Below are 14,004 nucleotides of genomic sequence, written 5' to 3'. Positions count from 1 at the left end.
ATCTGCAGAGACAACCAGGATTGACCTTGAATGTGTCTGCACTGGGATATTCATTAGTGCAATGTAACCAAACCATGTAGAGTCCCTGATAGCAGGTCAGGTGGGGCAAAACAGTGAGTATAATCTGATAGGAACAAAATAGAATAAACGAAAAATTATGGCATGCTGCTAAATTGTCTGTACTCTGGGGGTCCATTCACCAGCTCTTCTTCCCTCCTGCTGAGCTATCAAGTACCAGCTTTTTTTTGGTCCCATTCACAGAACCAAAGTGAAGATGGATTTTTTTGGTTGCTCCATCCTCTCATTCCCCCTGCAAAGCTGCAAGTCTCCTCTCACTGTTTTCATGGACACTGCTTACAATGGCTCAGATCACACAGGTCAGGCTGTGGTCCCCACAATCCCCCTATGGCCCTTCAACCCTGGTGATGGGAAATGCTGATCCAAGGAGAGTGTATCAGACCCCGTCAGATCCCAACTCCAGCCCCACCAACTGCCCTAGACTCTGGCTTAGCTGCAGCCCAGACACCCACATCCCCAGCTCTCAATCCATGGACAGAAGCATCCTGCAATCCTGCTGCTCCAAGCCTGCCCCACCACCACCTCCCACCCCAGCTCGGCAGAGGACAGGGCTGCTGCAGGATCAGTGATGCTCAGAACCTTCAGAGGTTTTATTGAACAAACAAGATTTGACAATGATTTATTTTTTGTAAGAAAGGAAGGTGCTCACTTACACGCAAATATTATTTTTCTCCCAACATTTCTGATCATGGGGATGCATTTTGCCCTCACACACCCAGCAGACAGGTTGAGCTGATTCTGGCTTGATCTGGAGAATCGGTCCCTTCTCCTGGGCACAGGGCCCAGGGACCACTCAGTGAGAGATGGGTGGGGGACAAGACAGGACTGGCTCATGGGACCAGCCTGGTGCTCCCTGGCACTCAGGGGATTGGCCAGAGTCAACCCATGTGAGGTGTAGAAACCCTTTCCCTGGGTGCCAGGGGTGCAGGCTCACCCAGCAGTGTGGGAGCACAGTGGGATGTAGGAAGGACAAGGGTGGTGTGTGTGGTGGGGGGTACCTGTCACCTCCCCGCCAGCAAGGAGGTGCCCACGGGCACCCACTCAGCTGCATCCGGGAAAGGACAACTGAAGGAACTGACTCCTTGGGACAAGTCTGGGTTGGAAATGTAGTTCATGTAGAAATATGAAGTTGCCAGTGCAGGCAACCACAAGCACTGGACAAGTGAGATGCCCTGCGTGGTGGGCAGGGGCAATGGGTTCTAGGGGGGGACACAGGGGATGAGCAGAGCAAAGGACTTGAAGGATCAGCCGTGGCCCAGACCATGCTGTGGGTGTGCAACCCCCCAGTTACTCGTCATCTTCATCTGCAAAGAAGAAATGAGACTTGCTCAGTCACCTACCCTCAGGCGGGCCTGGGGCAAACTGGTAGCCCCAGAACACTTTTTTGCAGGGGTACATGGACAGAAGGAAAGGAGACCTGCAATCCTGCTCACCTATTTCTTCACCCGAGTCTCTCTCTACCTCCTCCGAGGAATCTGTTCAGGGTTGCAAGAAAGCCTTGCATTAGCTTACACCATAACCACGTCAGCTGTGGTCCTCCTCCCCTCCCACTGCTGTCACCCTCAGACAAAGCTGTTGGTTCTGTGCTGAGGAAGATGCCCCCAACAGCCCTGCACAGCTCAGGGCATGGCACGACTACATGTGGGTGCCCCAAATCCTTTCCCTCATCCGCCCAGGGCTCTTCCTGCCTTCACCACGGGGAGACTGGGACATTCCTGCTTCCCTCCCCAGCCCTGGCCACCAAGACAGCATCACCCCAGCACTCACAGGCTGGAAACCCACCCATGCCAGGTGACTGGTATCCATCACAGCCAATCTTTGGCCTCTTCTCACTGTAGCGGGTGCAGAGGTGGGCACTGCCCGCCCGGTTGCAGCACCAGTCATACAGCTTCAGCTCCTGGTCTGGAGGCAAAAAGGAGAGTAAGGGGCTGAAGGAGAATGGAGAGGAGACAGGCTGGCTCCAGGGCAAGGCTTGCCTCAGCTTTTAGCTGGTCCACACTCCCTCCGAGGGAAACAGCATGTCAGGAAACAGATTGGCACGGAGATTAAAATTGTTTACAAGCTACAACAATGCCAGTCCCAGCCAGGGGATGCCAAGGCTGGCTGTGCTTACCACGGTAGGGTGACGCCTGCCTGGAGGACCTCCAGTACCTCTCCTGCCGCCCTTCGATGAGCTGGTTTTGGCTGTCATACAGGCAGCGGACGCCGGCGCCGTGCTGGTTGGGGGAGGCCGAGTGCAGCATGGAGACACGGGCAGCCCATCGGCCTGAAACGGGACTGCAGTGAGCCTCAGGCAGCTCTGCCTGGCCACCACCTCTGCCTCGGGGCAAGGAGTGGGGCCGGGGATGCCTCCTTGATATCCACATGACCCACGGTGCTATAGGGGTTTGGAGGGACTGATGGAGACCATCCAAGTGGTCCTCAAGGGTGAGATCCTGGCCCCCAGCATCCCTATCTGTGTTAGATCAGCTCTGGACAGTCTAACGTGACAGGGACAGGTCAGCCCTCATTCCTCCTTACTTTCCCTGTCTCTGCAGGGAAGGGCAGCCCCCCCCCATTTTCCTTAGGGTCACCTGCCCACCCTGCCAGTAGGGACCCCAGCCACCCTGCAGGGAAGATGGGGAGGGACAGCTCAGGGATGAGGAGGGTGAGGAAGTAGCATGTCCACTTGCCTCCACGGCTGCTCTTGAAGCGTGGATCCTGCTGCCCTTGCTGCAGGGAGCAGGGGCAGGAGGGCAGGCCCTGGCTCCATGTCCGCGGCTCCTGCTGCTGCCCCGTCCATGCCAGGCACTTCAGCCGGTAGTTGATGCCCACACGACTCTCCAGCTTGTAAATCCACAGCCCACGGAGGTCTGAGCAGGGAGAGAAACCACGAACTGTCACGTCCAGCCAAGGGGCCCACAGGGGCTGTTTCACCTCGAGGTCATAGCTGTGTGATGCAGATGCTGGAAGCCAAGCCCGCATCGACCCCCAGCCATGGGACCCCATCCTCAACAGCCACCCAACAGCAGGGAAATGGGGAGCCGCTCTTGCCAAATAAGAAAGCCTTTGGACACAGCCATTGGAACAAAAATAGTCCATGGCCACAGCAGGGATGTTTCAGCCTCAGGGTATTTTAGCAAGTTTTATGTGCTTGGGGGGAAAGCCTGGCCTTGGTGAACTCCTTGAGAGCCTTGCCACAGTGGCAGCATGGACTTCATTCCCCAGGAATATCCCCCTCCTTGTGATCCTTGTGAACCTGCCCTGGCTGTGTGGCATTACCTGTGTTGTAGCCCCTGAACTGGTCAGGGCGATATTTGGCAGCTGGAGGTCTCTTACTCAGGTCATCGTTGTGGTAAAAGCCATCCCCACTGTGGACAGAGGAAAGAGGAAAAATCAGGGGTTGCTTTTCCTGGGTGGGATTATCCCAGCTCCCTCCTCAGACTGCCTTTCAACCCTCTTGATACTGAGTAGGCAGGATCAGTGGGCAGCTCCAGGGACAGGAGGGCAAAGACACCATCTCCCCCAGCTTCCTCCTCTGTGCAGGGTGCAGTTAGTTTTGGGTGCTGCAAACTTTCCTGCTGCAGCAGGGGTGCAACCCACAGACACCTGAAGACCCCCACAAGCAGCTCTCACGGTTTTCAGCATCTTGCTGGGTGAGATGGAGCAGAAACCCACAAGCAGTCACGCACAGGGAAGTGCACACACACACACACAGACACACACAGACACACACAGACACACAGACACACACAGACACACAGACACACAGACACACACACACACATACATACACACACCCCTGTGCCGCCTGCGCTTCCAGTCCAGGCCACCTTTTCCTTACCCAGCTGCAACAAGCAGCTAATGAGGAAACCCAGGAGACGTTGTGTACAGGGCAAGATGTAATGTGAGGAGGCAGGAAGCGACTGCTCTGGCCAAGCACGGAAATCCCTTCCCTCAACTGGTGCAAAGTTCAGCAAACATCCCCTATTTCCCACTCCTTCCACCCAAACTGCCAGGATGCTGGGGGCCCAGGACTCCAGAGGGATTTGTGGATCTTACAACAAGCACAGCCCAGCAAGACAGCATGTTGCAGCATGAGCCAGTCACTGATGAAGCAAATTCAGTTCTGAGACACCCATATGTTAGGCTATATGGGCACGCAGACCCCATTTGGGTTGTCCTCATCCTCATCCTTGTAGGACATGTCCTGGCACACAGGGAAGGATTCAACAAGCTGGAACCATGGGTGGGATGTACCCCATTGCTCAGAACTGGCAGGGATGGGGTGCTGAGCTGCTGTACCTGGTGTAGCCAATGAGCACATTGGTGGCAGCGAGCCTGGTGTAATCCCACTGCATTCCTCCATCCTGGTACAGCATCAGGATGTAGGACCTGAAGCCATCGGTGGTCAGGACAGCTTGGTATGTGATGGTCTGGAGACAAGTGTTGCAGAGAGGTAAGAAAATGAGCGAAGACGGTGGGTTTAAAATCAGGGATGGGTCAGTGCTTTCTGGGGAATGGCAGGACTGAGGTCTGGAGCTGCAAGGCAAACACAGCCTGAGCCGGTTCACATTTTGCATGGAAAATGTGATGGTTTTACTTTGAAGCTGTTCCATGACAAGACTCAAATTCACACCATTTTGTGCCTCTGAAGAACAGTGTTTCTGGTGCTCAGCGAACTCCCACCACATTAAAGAGAAAGGTTTTACAGAGTAGGAAGAGTTCAACTAAATATGTCCCTTTAAAAAACCTGAAAACCACCAAAACATGGGCACAGTCCAGTCCTTTTTGGCAAAATTCTTCAAGACTGGCCTTTGTCACAAAACTGGTTTCTTATTTTCAGGCACAGAAAAAGTGATCTCCTGTGGATCTTGGGTTGTTTTGACAACTCAACCAGCCTATGTGATCCATCAGCCCCTTACCTTCCGGGGGTCAGTCCATGATGAATAGACAGGTGCCTTCTCCCAGGTGATTTTCAGGGTCCAGGCTGCAGAGTAGGAGGACCTCATGTACCGCCGAACCTTCGCTTCCACGTCACGGACAAACGGAGGTTTGGCCGTGTTGAGGGTGGAGAACTCCTGCAGGTTGGATACACCCACATCTGCATTAGCTCCCAGCAGGGAAAAGACTGATCTAGACTGGGGTCATGCACAGATCCTTACAACTAAGGGTCTGGATAGAATTTGGATGGCTCAAGATGTGACACAGGACCAACAGCTCACAGATTTGACCCAGAAAAAGGAAAACCCCCTCATGGGCTCCATTAATTACACGTCTCATGGGGCATCCACATAGTAGGTGATGAGTTTATAATCAAAAGGTAACACCTGCACCCAGGGGGCTTCACTCACCTGGTAAAAGGTGGTGCCCACACCTCTGGAGAAGTCGGCGTTGTCCCAAAATACAGCGATCATGGGAACCTCCTCATGGCCATTGAAGCCGCTGGGAGGAGGGTTGGGATATGTGAAGATGCCTTTGTCCGAGGCTGGGAAAATGATTTGTCCATTGTCTGTAAACTGAGAAGAGGGATCCCTCCATCAGGTGAGATCAAGACCAGTGGCACTCCCTGACACTGGGATGGCAGCCCTCCCATTTCCAAGTCCACATGGACTTTCCAAGTCCATGCCCAGGGAAATTCACCACCTGCTACTGCCAAAATGGCCACAAAGTCACGTCCTGCTGCAGACACACCCTGGCAGCATCCCCATAGATTTGGCCCTGCCGAGGCCCCATTCCAGGCATCTGGTCCCTGGTGCCTTTCCCAGGTTTTTGGGTGATAGCTGCTTGCCCAAGCAAATCAAGCACAGGTAGACTCACGTAGAGAGAGTCACGCAGGGTTCTCCCGAATGGGAATCCAGTCTCGGGCTTGAAAAGCGGAGAATTAAAATCCACTCTCCTTTCCACATACTCCCGATCATTTTCCCTTGCTCCATACCCATAGAGGGGCACAGCTGGAACTGGAAAAGTAAACACAAAAAAAATAAACCTCAAAATACACTTACAGCACAGCCTTTGGTCTGTGCCAAAAAACTTTAAAGGGTTGAAATTATTTTGCTTTCAATGGGACACAGGTTGGGCAGAAGGAGGATGGAGGAACATTGCCAATAACCACCTGGAACACTCTTAATGTCACCTTGCCTTGCAGGAGCTTACTCCCACCCCTTTCACTGCCTTACATGGACACAGCTGCTCTAAACCTGCTGTGATGGCCTTTGTGGTCACTATCCCCTCCCTTATCCAGCCCCGCTGGGATATTGCTCTTAAGGACAGCTGTTAGGAGGGGAAAAACATTCTACAGGACTACATCAGGGGGACAGCAGGGAATTAAACACCCACAGCTCTTTCTAGAGATGTTTACAGCCTCCAGTTCCCTATTTATGTCTGTTAAATAAAACATTTGGAAGGGATGGTTTTTCCAGCTGATGGGACCGTACTGAAGGCAGGCTCAGCCTGCCAGCAGTGTACGCTCATGTGCAGGGGGCTCTCATGCTGCGTGTCCTCCATGGCCCTGGCCTCAAATAGCCCCTTGCTTTCTGGGCACTGAATGTCCCCCAGGATGGTCCGGCGGGAAACTGGATGTGCTACTCCCACCCGGCTGCCCTGCAAGCGTCACGTACCTGCGGGGCTGGGCAGCTGGGCCGGGGCAGCTGCTGGCCCTTCTGGTGGAGCTGGAACCACAGGGGACGATGTGTGGGAGGTGACAGTGGCAGTTCCCAGCCTGGGAAGCACCTCCCTGCCCCTGAGGAGGGGGGCTTGTGGACCTGGGTCAGCAGGGGCTGGGCTGCAGGATGTGCCGGGGCATGCAGTGGCTGGGGACCCTCCCTGGGATCCCCCCTGGCCTGGGAAGGCTCTGGGGAGGCTTGACCCGGTGGTGGCAGGAGCTCTATTTGCTGAGCTGGTGGCCAGCTCACTGTCCAGGATAGGCTGCAGGGCAGCGGATGGTGAGCCACCAGTAGGACACACACCTGGGATTTTTGATCCAGCGCTACCAGCAGTGATCCCAGTGGGAGGAAGGCCAGGGAGCCCTGGGCTCCCATGCAGTGGGGAGTGAGTGGATGTTTCCGTATCTGCCCCAGATCCAGTCACACTGGGAAGGAGCTGAGCCATGTCCTCTTGCCCTGCCATCACTCCAGGGAGCACAGCACTTGCTTTCCCAGGCACAGGGTTGTCAGCAACCCCTGAGGGGGCTCCAGTGCTTCCTGGCTGGCAGAGAGGCAGGAGCAAGACAGGTGCCCCTGGCACAGAAGCCCCCAGCTCCCCCTTTCCCCCTGCAGAGGACCCCACTATCGACTCACGTGCTGCAAGTGGAGCGGAAAGCCCAGGGCTGACAGAAACCCCTTCTGCAGCACTTCCTCTCTGTGGAGCAGAAGGCAGCACTGGGGCAGCATTGGGGGATACGGGAGCATGGGGGGATGCTTCTCCCAAAGGTGCTGGCATCCCTGAGGCCAGTTCATCTTCAAGAGACCAAGAAACGCCTCCAGACTCTCCTGGCAGCCCAGACGGTGCCCCTGGCAGCAGTGGTCTGTTCCCACTCTGGGTGCCAAGGGCAGAGTGGATGTCTCCATTGGGTGCCAGCCCTGAGCTCAGCCCATGCTCAGGAAGAAGCAGAGAAGCAGCTGTTGAGGTGGCCGTGCTGTCAGAAACGCCGCTGTTGTTTGGAGCCACTGGAACCAGAGTGGCGGAAGAGGAAGATCCCCCATTCACCGAGGCTCCTCCAGGCACCTCCACCACATCGACCTGGCTCTGTTTTCCATCAGAAAGTCCAATATTGGCACCACTTTGGATGCCAGGGACAGACACAGGGGCTTCCTGGGGGCCAGCAGCCTCCAAGCCTGTGTTCAAGCCACTGTCGGCTCCACCAGCTCCGGGAAGAGTTGCTTCATTAACAGCCTCATCAGTCCTCCCAGGTAATGAAGACCCCTCTGTAGATGAGGAAGAAGATGCAGACTGCAACACATCTCCCATTTCTTCATCGGGGGTTCCTGAACCAGCTGGTCCCTTTCCAGTAGGAGCCTGGGACTGCCCCATGGACTCTCCATTACCAGCCACTTCACTTGCCCCTTCTTCTGCAGCAGCAGGAACCCCAGGCCCAGCACCCAGGGAAGGTTGAAGAGCTCCAGGAGCACTGTCCACTCCTCCAAGTGCACTCTGGCTGGATGGATCTGAAACAGAGGATGCTATGGCCTCACCACTGGGAGGGGCAGGACCAGATGAGGAACCTGCACCAGGCAGTTGATCTTCCTGAGGGCTGAAAGCTGAAGGATTTGTCTCCAAGTAGGGACTTTCTGGGTTTCCAGCCTGTGCCATATCTCCTGCACTTTCACTGTCCGGAGAGGCTGGGGACAGGCTGTCGGGGCCAGGGACTGCCCCTGGGATGGGTCCTGCTTCATCACCCCTCGAAACTGAAGGTGCTGCCACCACATCACTGGGAGAGGCAGGACCAGATGAGGCACCTTCACCAGGAAGTTGATCTATCCCACTGTCTGTGGTGGAGCTCAGGGATGGTTCAGAATCAATCCCACTGCCTGCTCCTTCCAGTGCCTGCTCTGCCGTGCCCACTCCAGGCCCTCCGGCTGCTGGCAGCCCCAGGTTTGTGCCAAGCTGGTCCCCAGGGGCAGGTGATGGGGGTCCTACCGGTCCATGAACAGCTGAGCTGGGGACATCTCCTGGTGAAGACAAGCCAGAGCCTGGTCCTTCAGCTCCAGGGAGACCTGCTCCTTGGGGAGCACCAGCTGCCGTTCCCAATGGCTGTGACCCACCAAAGGATGGAGACCCAGGTGCTCCCTGGGCACCACTGAGGTTGGGGCTCAGTGGTGTCTCTGCCCCAGATGCAGGGCCAGACACAGACCCTGGGAGTGGGTAAACAGCCCCGGGAGCACCGGCAGATTCACTGGGCCGGTCCACTGGTCCTTCAGCTCCTGAGAGGTCGGGCTCCATTCCAGCACTGCTGGGAGGTGCAGAACCAGGTGAGGACACTTCTCCCAGTGCCGGCGCACCTCCTGCTGCTCCTGTTCCCTCCCCAAGAGCTGATGGAGGGGACTGCTCAGCATTTGTCAAATCTCCTGTTCCTCCAGTCAGCACCTCTCCGGTGTTAGTGGGGTCCTGCTGAGGGCTGAAACCTGAAGGACTTGTCTCCAAGTAGGGATTAACCATCTCTGGATTTCCAGCCTGTGCCACATTCCCTGCACTCTCTGCCCCCTCCAGCAGACCAGTTTCACTGTCCGGAGAGGCTGGGGACAGGCTGTCGGGGCCAGGGACTGCCCCTGGGATGGGTCCTGCTTCATCACCCCTTGAAACAGAAGGTGCTGCCACCACATCACTGGGAGAGGCAGGACCAGATGAGGCACCTTCACCAGGAAGTTGATCTATCCCACTGTCTGTGGTGGAGCTCAGAGACGGTTCAGAATCAATCCCACTGCCTGCTCCTTCCAGTGCCTGCTCTGCCGTGCCCACTCCAGGCCCTCCGGCTGCTGGCAGCCCCAGGTTTGTGCCAAGCTGGTCCCCAGGGGCAGGTGATGGGGGTCCTACCGGTCCATGAACAGCTGAGCTGGGGACATCTCCTGGTGAAGACAAGCCAGAGTCTAGTCCTTCAGCTCCAGGGAGACCTGCTCCTTGGGGAGCACCAGCTGCCGTTCCCAATGGCTGTGACCCACCAAAGGATGGAGACCCAGGTGCTCCCTGGGCACCACTGAGGTTGGGGCTCAGTGGTGTCTCTGCCCCAGATGCAGGGCCAGATACAGACCCTGGGAGTGGGTAAACAGCCCCGGGAGCACCGGCAGATTCACTGGGCAGGTCCACTGGTCCTTCAGCTCCTGAGAGGTCGGGCTCCATTCCAGCACTGCTGGGAGGTGCAGAACCAGGTGAGGACACTTCTCCCAGTGCCGGCGCACCTCCTGCTGCTCCTGTTCCCTCCCCAAGAGCTGATGGAGGGGACTGCTCAGCATTTGTCAAATCTCCTGTTCCTCCAGTCAGCAGGTCTCCATTATTAGCAGGAGAGGCTGAGGGCTGGGGGGATGAAGGGCTCATGTCACTCTGGGTATCTGTATAGGGACTGCCATCCCCTGGACCTCCTGCCTGTGCCATTTCCTCTGCCCCCTGAGCTCCCTGACCCTGAACCCCAGCAGTGGGCCATGCCAGTCCATCAGGTACAACAGGGGCTGGGCTGGGGGCATCTGAATCTGAACTCAAGCCAGTGCCAGGTCCATCAGCTTCTTGGGGAGTTCCATCTGGCATCCCTGCTTGCTGTGACTCTCCGAGAGATGGAGAGTTCATGGGTGCTTCTGGGGCAGTAGTGAGGTCGGGGCTGGATGGTGTCTCTGCTGCACCATCAGCTGCAGGCAGGGTGTTGGCTTCAGCCCCTGGGGGTGGGTAAGCAGCCCCAGGAGCACTGGGGGTATCTGTCAGAGCATCAGAAAGCAGTGGTGGCTGTTCTCCAGTGGGAGTCTGCCATGGGTCAGGCTGCAGGGATGGATTGTCCAGACCCACAGTCCCCATGTCCCCTGTGGACAGCACAGTGGCTGAGGTTGGGAGATTCACATGACTCTGTGCATCAGTGGGAACCTCTGGGGCCAGCAGTGATGTGGCAGTGTCCTCTGTTTCCTCGGGTGCCACTGGTGCCTCGCTGGCTGCAGGTGACAGGGCTGAACCAGAAGCTTCTGTTGACACCCCAGGAACTCCCTTCCCATCCCCATACCCTGTGGACGGTGCTAGCGAAGCATCTGGGCTCAGCATTGCCTGGCCAGGGAGGAGGGAGGGCTCCCCAGGGCTTCCCTCTGTTTCTGACATCACTGGGCTCTCTGGAGGTAGATGGGATGAGCTGGCTGTGCTGAATTCACCATTTGTTGCATCTCCTGCATTCCCAGACTCTGAAGCCAAGGGACTTTCTTCAGCAGCTGGGGCCATTTCCTCTGCTGGCTCTGGGTTAGTGCCCTCAATCCCGCTCACCACTCCACCCTGCTGGGTCGTAAGCAGCTCCTCAGCACTGGGGCTGGGACTTGAGGATTCAGCATTGGCTCCAGTTTGGATAGATGCAGGCAGAGTTACGACTTCCTCAACTGCTTCCATGGCTGTGGTCAGCCCTTGGCTTGGCAGCACAGTGACACCAACACCCACAGGGCTGCCAGCGGTTGGCTGTGGCACCCAGGTGTCTGCTGGTGGAGGGGTGGTAGGGAGGGCTATGTTGCCAGTGTTGAGGTCGATGTCCTCTCCTCTGGTCACAGCCACAGGGATGTCTTCCTTCACATCTGGGGTGATGTCTAGGGTGGGATCAGGAGTGGCCTCTATTACCTCATACTCTGCTTCTGGGGTGACAGCAGGGTGTTGTTCAGTGATAGCAGCAGCAGTCGTGGCTGTAGTGGGAGCAGCCAACACCCCCTCAATACCCTGAGATGTGTTAAGAGGCTGGGTCACATTCACCCAGGTTGGCACTGTAGGGCCATATTCACTCATCGCAGTCACAAAGGAGTCCTGCTCAGTGCCGGGAGGGAAGGTCGAACTCAAGGGGCTCCTCGTGAAGATGCTCTCGTCTATCTCAGCATCAGCTGCCGTGGTGCTTGTGTCCACAGTGCCTGTCACCAGGGCACTGGGTCCCTCATTCTCTGCTGTGATGGGATAAGCTGTCCCAACAGTAAAGGGCCCCTCCGTAGTGACAGGGACAGCAGCAGCCCCAAGCCCTGTAGAGAAGCACAAAGCAGAACATTACGCCGGGTGCAGGAGCCAGCAGCCTGCCGGGCTCAGACCCACCTCTCCTCCACCTGAGCATCACGGCCTCTGATTTAAGAGCCTAGGAGTGCAGTCTGGGCTGCCTTAGGCATAGCACTGTACAGCACCTCTTCCATCCTCAGCATTAGCAGCTGCCAGATAGGACAGGACACAACTCATCACAGGTGAGGGAGAGACACTGGTGCAAGTGGGGAGGAAAAGGCAGCCACTGCAACCCAGTTCAGGTATGCTGGGGATGGTACTGCCCGGCCACTGGGTACAGCTGGGGCCCATTAAGTCTAGCTCACAGCCCCAGGGGTGTCTATGGAGCTCTGCCACCCCAGGACAGCCCTCAGCCCTTTTTCTGCTGCTTCAGGGGCAGCTCTGAGTGCAGTCACTTCTGCAGAGCCTGGAGGGGGTCTGCGTTTTTTTGCCTTCCGGGTGTCTGAGGGATATTTAAATAACTTTACCCAAAGCCTTTTGGCAGAGAGGACAGCCAAGGCTTAGAGAAGCCTTCCCTGACTGCAGATGGATTCTGACCTGCTGCAGTTCAAGCAGATTTGTTAAACCTCTACTGGGGTGGGTATCTACCTGCTACTGCCTCCACCTCTGTTGCCTCCAGCTGGGTGAAGGAACCAGGGGTTCCCTGCCCGTGGAGGGAATATTTGCAAGCTGCCCCGGCCAAACCCTGCTTACAGCTCACTCCTCCTGCTGCCAAAATCCTGACCCACATGAGGGAGTTTTGATGAAAGGAGGAGACACCTGCCCACATCCCAGACATTTCTCCCAGCACCCAGTGGCACCCACAGGTGATGTTTCACCCAGCATTATATTTAGGACAGGGATGCAGGCTCTGGGGAGACCAGGCTGCCTCTGCTGGCTCCAGGAGGAGCTGGGTGGATCTGCTGACGCTTGGCTTTAAGCAGCTGCAATTAGGGGAGATGAAGGGCACCCCGATGGCAAGACCTGCCAGAGCTTCACCACCGCCCGACAGCCCCGGCCTGCTCCCCACCCTGGTGCTCCGGTTCATCAGGTTCCCCCTGACAGGCAGCCAGAACTCCCTGCAGTGGAGGTGCCTCCAACCTCACCGCTGGCTCAGCTCGTTAGCTTACAGATAGCTTGTGCAGAGTCATTAATGAGCATTATCTCCTATGCCAGACCAGTCCTCAAGGGGTTCATTCTCTTCCAGAGCCCCGTTCTCTTTCCTGGCTGGCTGCTTCCTCACCATCTTCCCCAGCTGAAATAAGCTCTTTGCACCAGCCCACTCAGCCAGAGGAGCTAAGCTGCTTCTTTCCCCATCTCAGGGAAAATAAAGCGCATCAGTGAAGTCCCCCCAGGTATATTTGGCACACTCCACCCCAGTAAATCTATGTTTTACTTTAATTCTTCTGTGAGGAGCAGGAAATACCATCTACCCCACACGCCCATTCATGGGAAGTTAATGGAAGAGGGGCCCCAGCATGGAGCACCAGCATTTGCTCTTTCCTGGGACGTGGGAGGGATGGGAACATCCCCGGGTCCTGCTCTGCCGGCTGGCTTCCCTTGCTGGAGGGGTACACGGCTGCCTGCAGGCTTCCGGGCTGGGCTCTCACCTCTCCCACGGCTCCACGCCTGCAACCAGCCCCTCGGGGTGATGCCTGTCCTGTAAAACACTTTTCCACCTCTTTGGCTGCATTCTATTGCAAGGACTTTCCAGTGCAGCCAGGAGGGAAAAGCATCTCACAGTGTACCTGCTGCACCCTGACAGAGCTCAGGTAGCACATGGGCTAGCAGAAAAATATTGAACATACCATGCAGAATCCATACGCAGCATCCCAGGAAGGTGGAGAGCGTCCATCCCCTAGTCGCCATGCCTCAGGCCTCCACGCAGGCAGAGTACTAGGAAGCTCAAAGGGAGGAGAGAGCAGCAAGGAGCAGCTCCCTCCGTCCCTCCCTGCCTGCCTCTCCCGCAGAGCTGGAGTCCCACAGGTGCTCCTGCTCCTGTTCCCTCCTATTTATAGGGATGGCAGAGGGAGGCAGGTTGCAGACGTCCTCTCCCGCCCCCGGTCCCTTCCCTCCAATGTCCCTGTCACCATTCCCTTCCGGTCGAACCCTCCCCTTCCCAAGGTCTGGATGCCCTGTTCAGCTGTGGCATGGGCTGGGAGTTACATAAAGCCCACTCTGCAGGACCCAGTTCCCTGGTCCACCAGCACCAGGAGGTGAAGCTGAGCCTGGAACAGTGTGTGGCACTGCCAACAGTGGCGT

At 56.6% G+C, this 14,004-nt stretch overlaps 1 protein-coding gene across 1 annotated transcript; it reads right to left on the bottom strand.

Moving 5' to 3' along the window:
- Positions 1-666: 666 nt before the first annotated feature.
- LOC114057570 (mucin-4-like) lies at positions 667-13,720 on the bottom strand. The gene is made up of 13 exons (XM_027883997.1): positions 13,551-13,720; positions 9,229-11,732; positions 7,356-8,358; positions 5,878-6,017; positions 5,412-5,576; positions 4,983-5,138; positions 4,363-4,493; positions 3,340-3,428; positions 2,751-2,930; positions 2,192-2,344; positions 1,861-1,980; positions 1,512-1,553; positions 667-1,382 (listed from the first exon to the last, which is right to left on the bottom strand). The coding sequence occupies exons 1-13, from the start codon at positions 13,609-13,611 to the stop codon at positions 1,366-1,368; spliced, it is 4,761 nt and encodes a 1,586-aa protein (XP_027739798.1). The 5' UTR covers positions 13,612-13,720; the 3' UTR covers positions 667-1,365.
- Between the last annotated feature and the right edge of the window lie 284 nt (positions 13,721-14,004).

The sequence above is a fragment of the Empidonax traillii genome, unplaced genomic scaffold (genome assembly GCF_003031625.1).
Source record: "Empidonax traillii isolate 1590-97213 ecotype Southwest subspecies unplaced genomic scaffold, ASM303162v1 scaffold138:size3245559, whole genome shotgun sequence".
Lineage (NCBI taxonomy): Eukaryota > Metazoa > Chordata > Aves > Passeriformes > Tyrannidae > Empidonax > Empidonax traillii.
Note: the sequence above shows the minus strand (reverse complement) of the source record. Positions and strands in the feature narration are given on the sequence as shown.

What these genes read in the sequence shown, in the direction of transcription:
- LOC114057570 (XM_027883997.1), bottom strand. Translation starts at nt 13,611, where the DNA reads ATGGCGACTAGGGGATGGACGCTCTCCACCTTCCTGGGATGCTGCGTA. An exon ending in CCCTGCGTGACTCTCTCTAC is followed by an intron (nt 5,577 to 5,877) that starts GTGAGTCTACCT and finishes CCCTCTTCTCAG; the next exon opens with TTTACAGACAATGGACAAAT. An exon ending in ATACCAGTCACCTGGCATGG is followed by an intron (nt 1,554 to 1,860) that starts GTGGGTTTCCAG and finishes AACCCTGAACAG; the next exon opens with ATTCCTCGGAGGAGGTAGAG.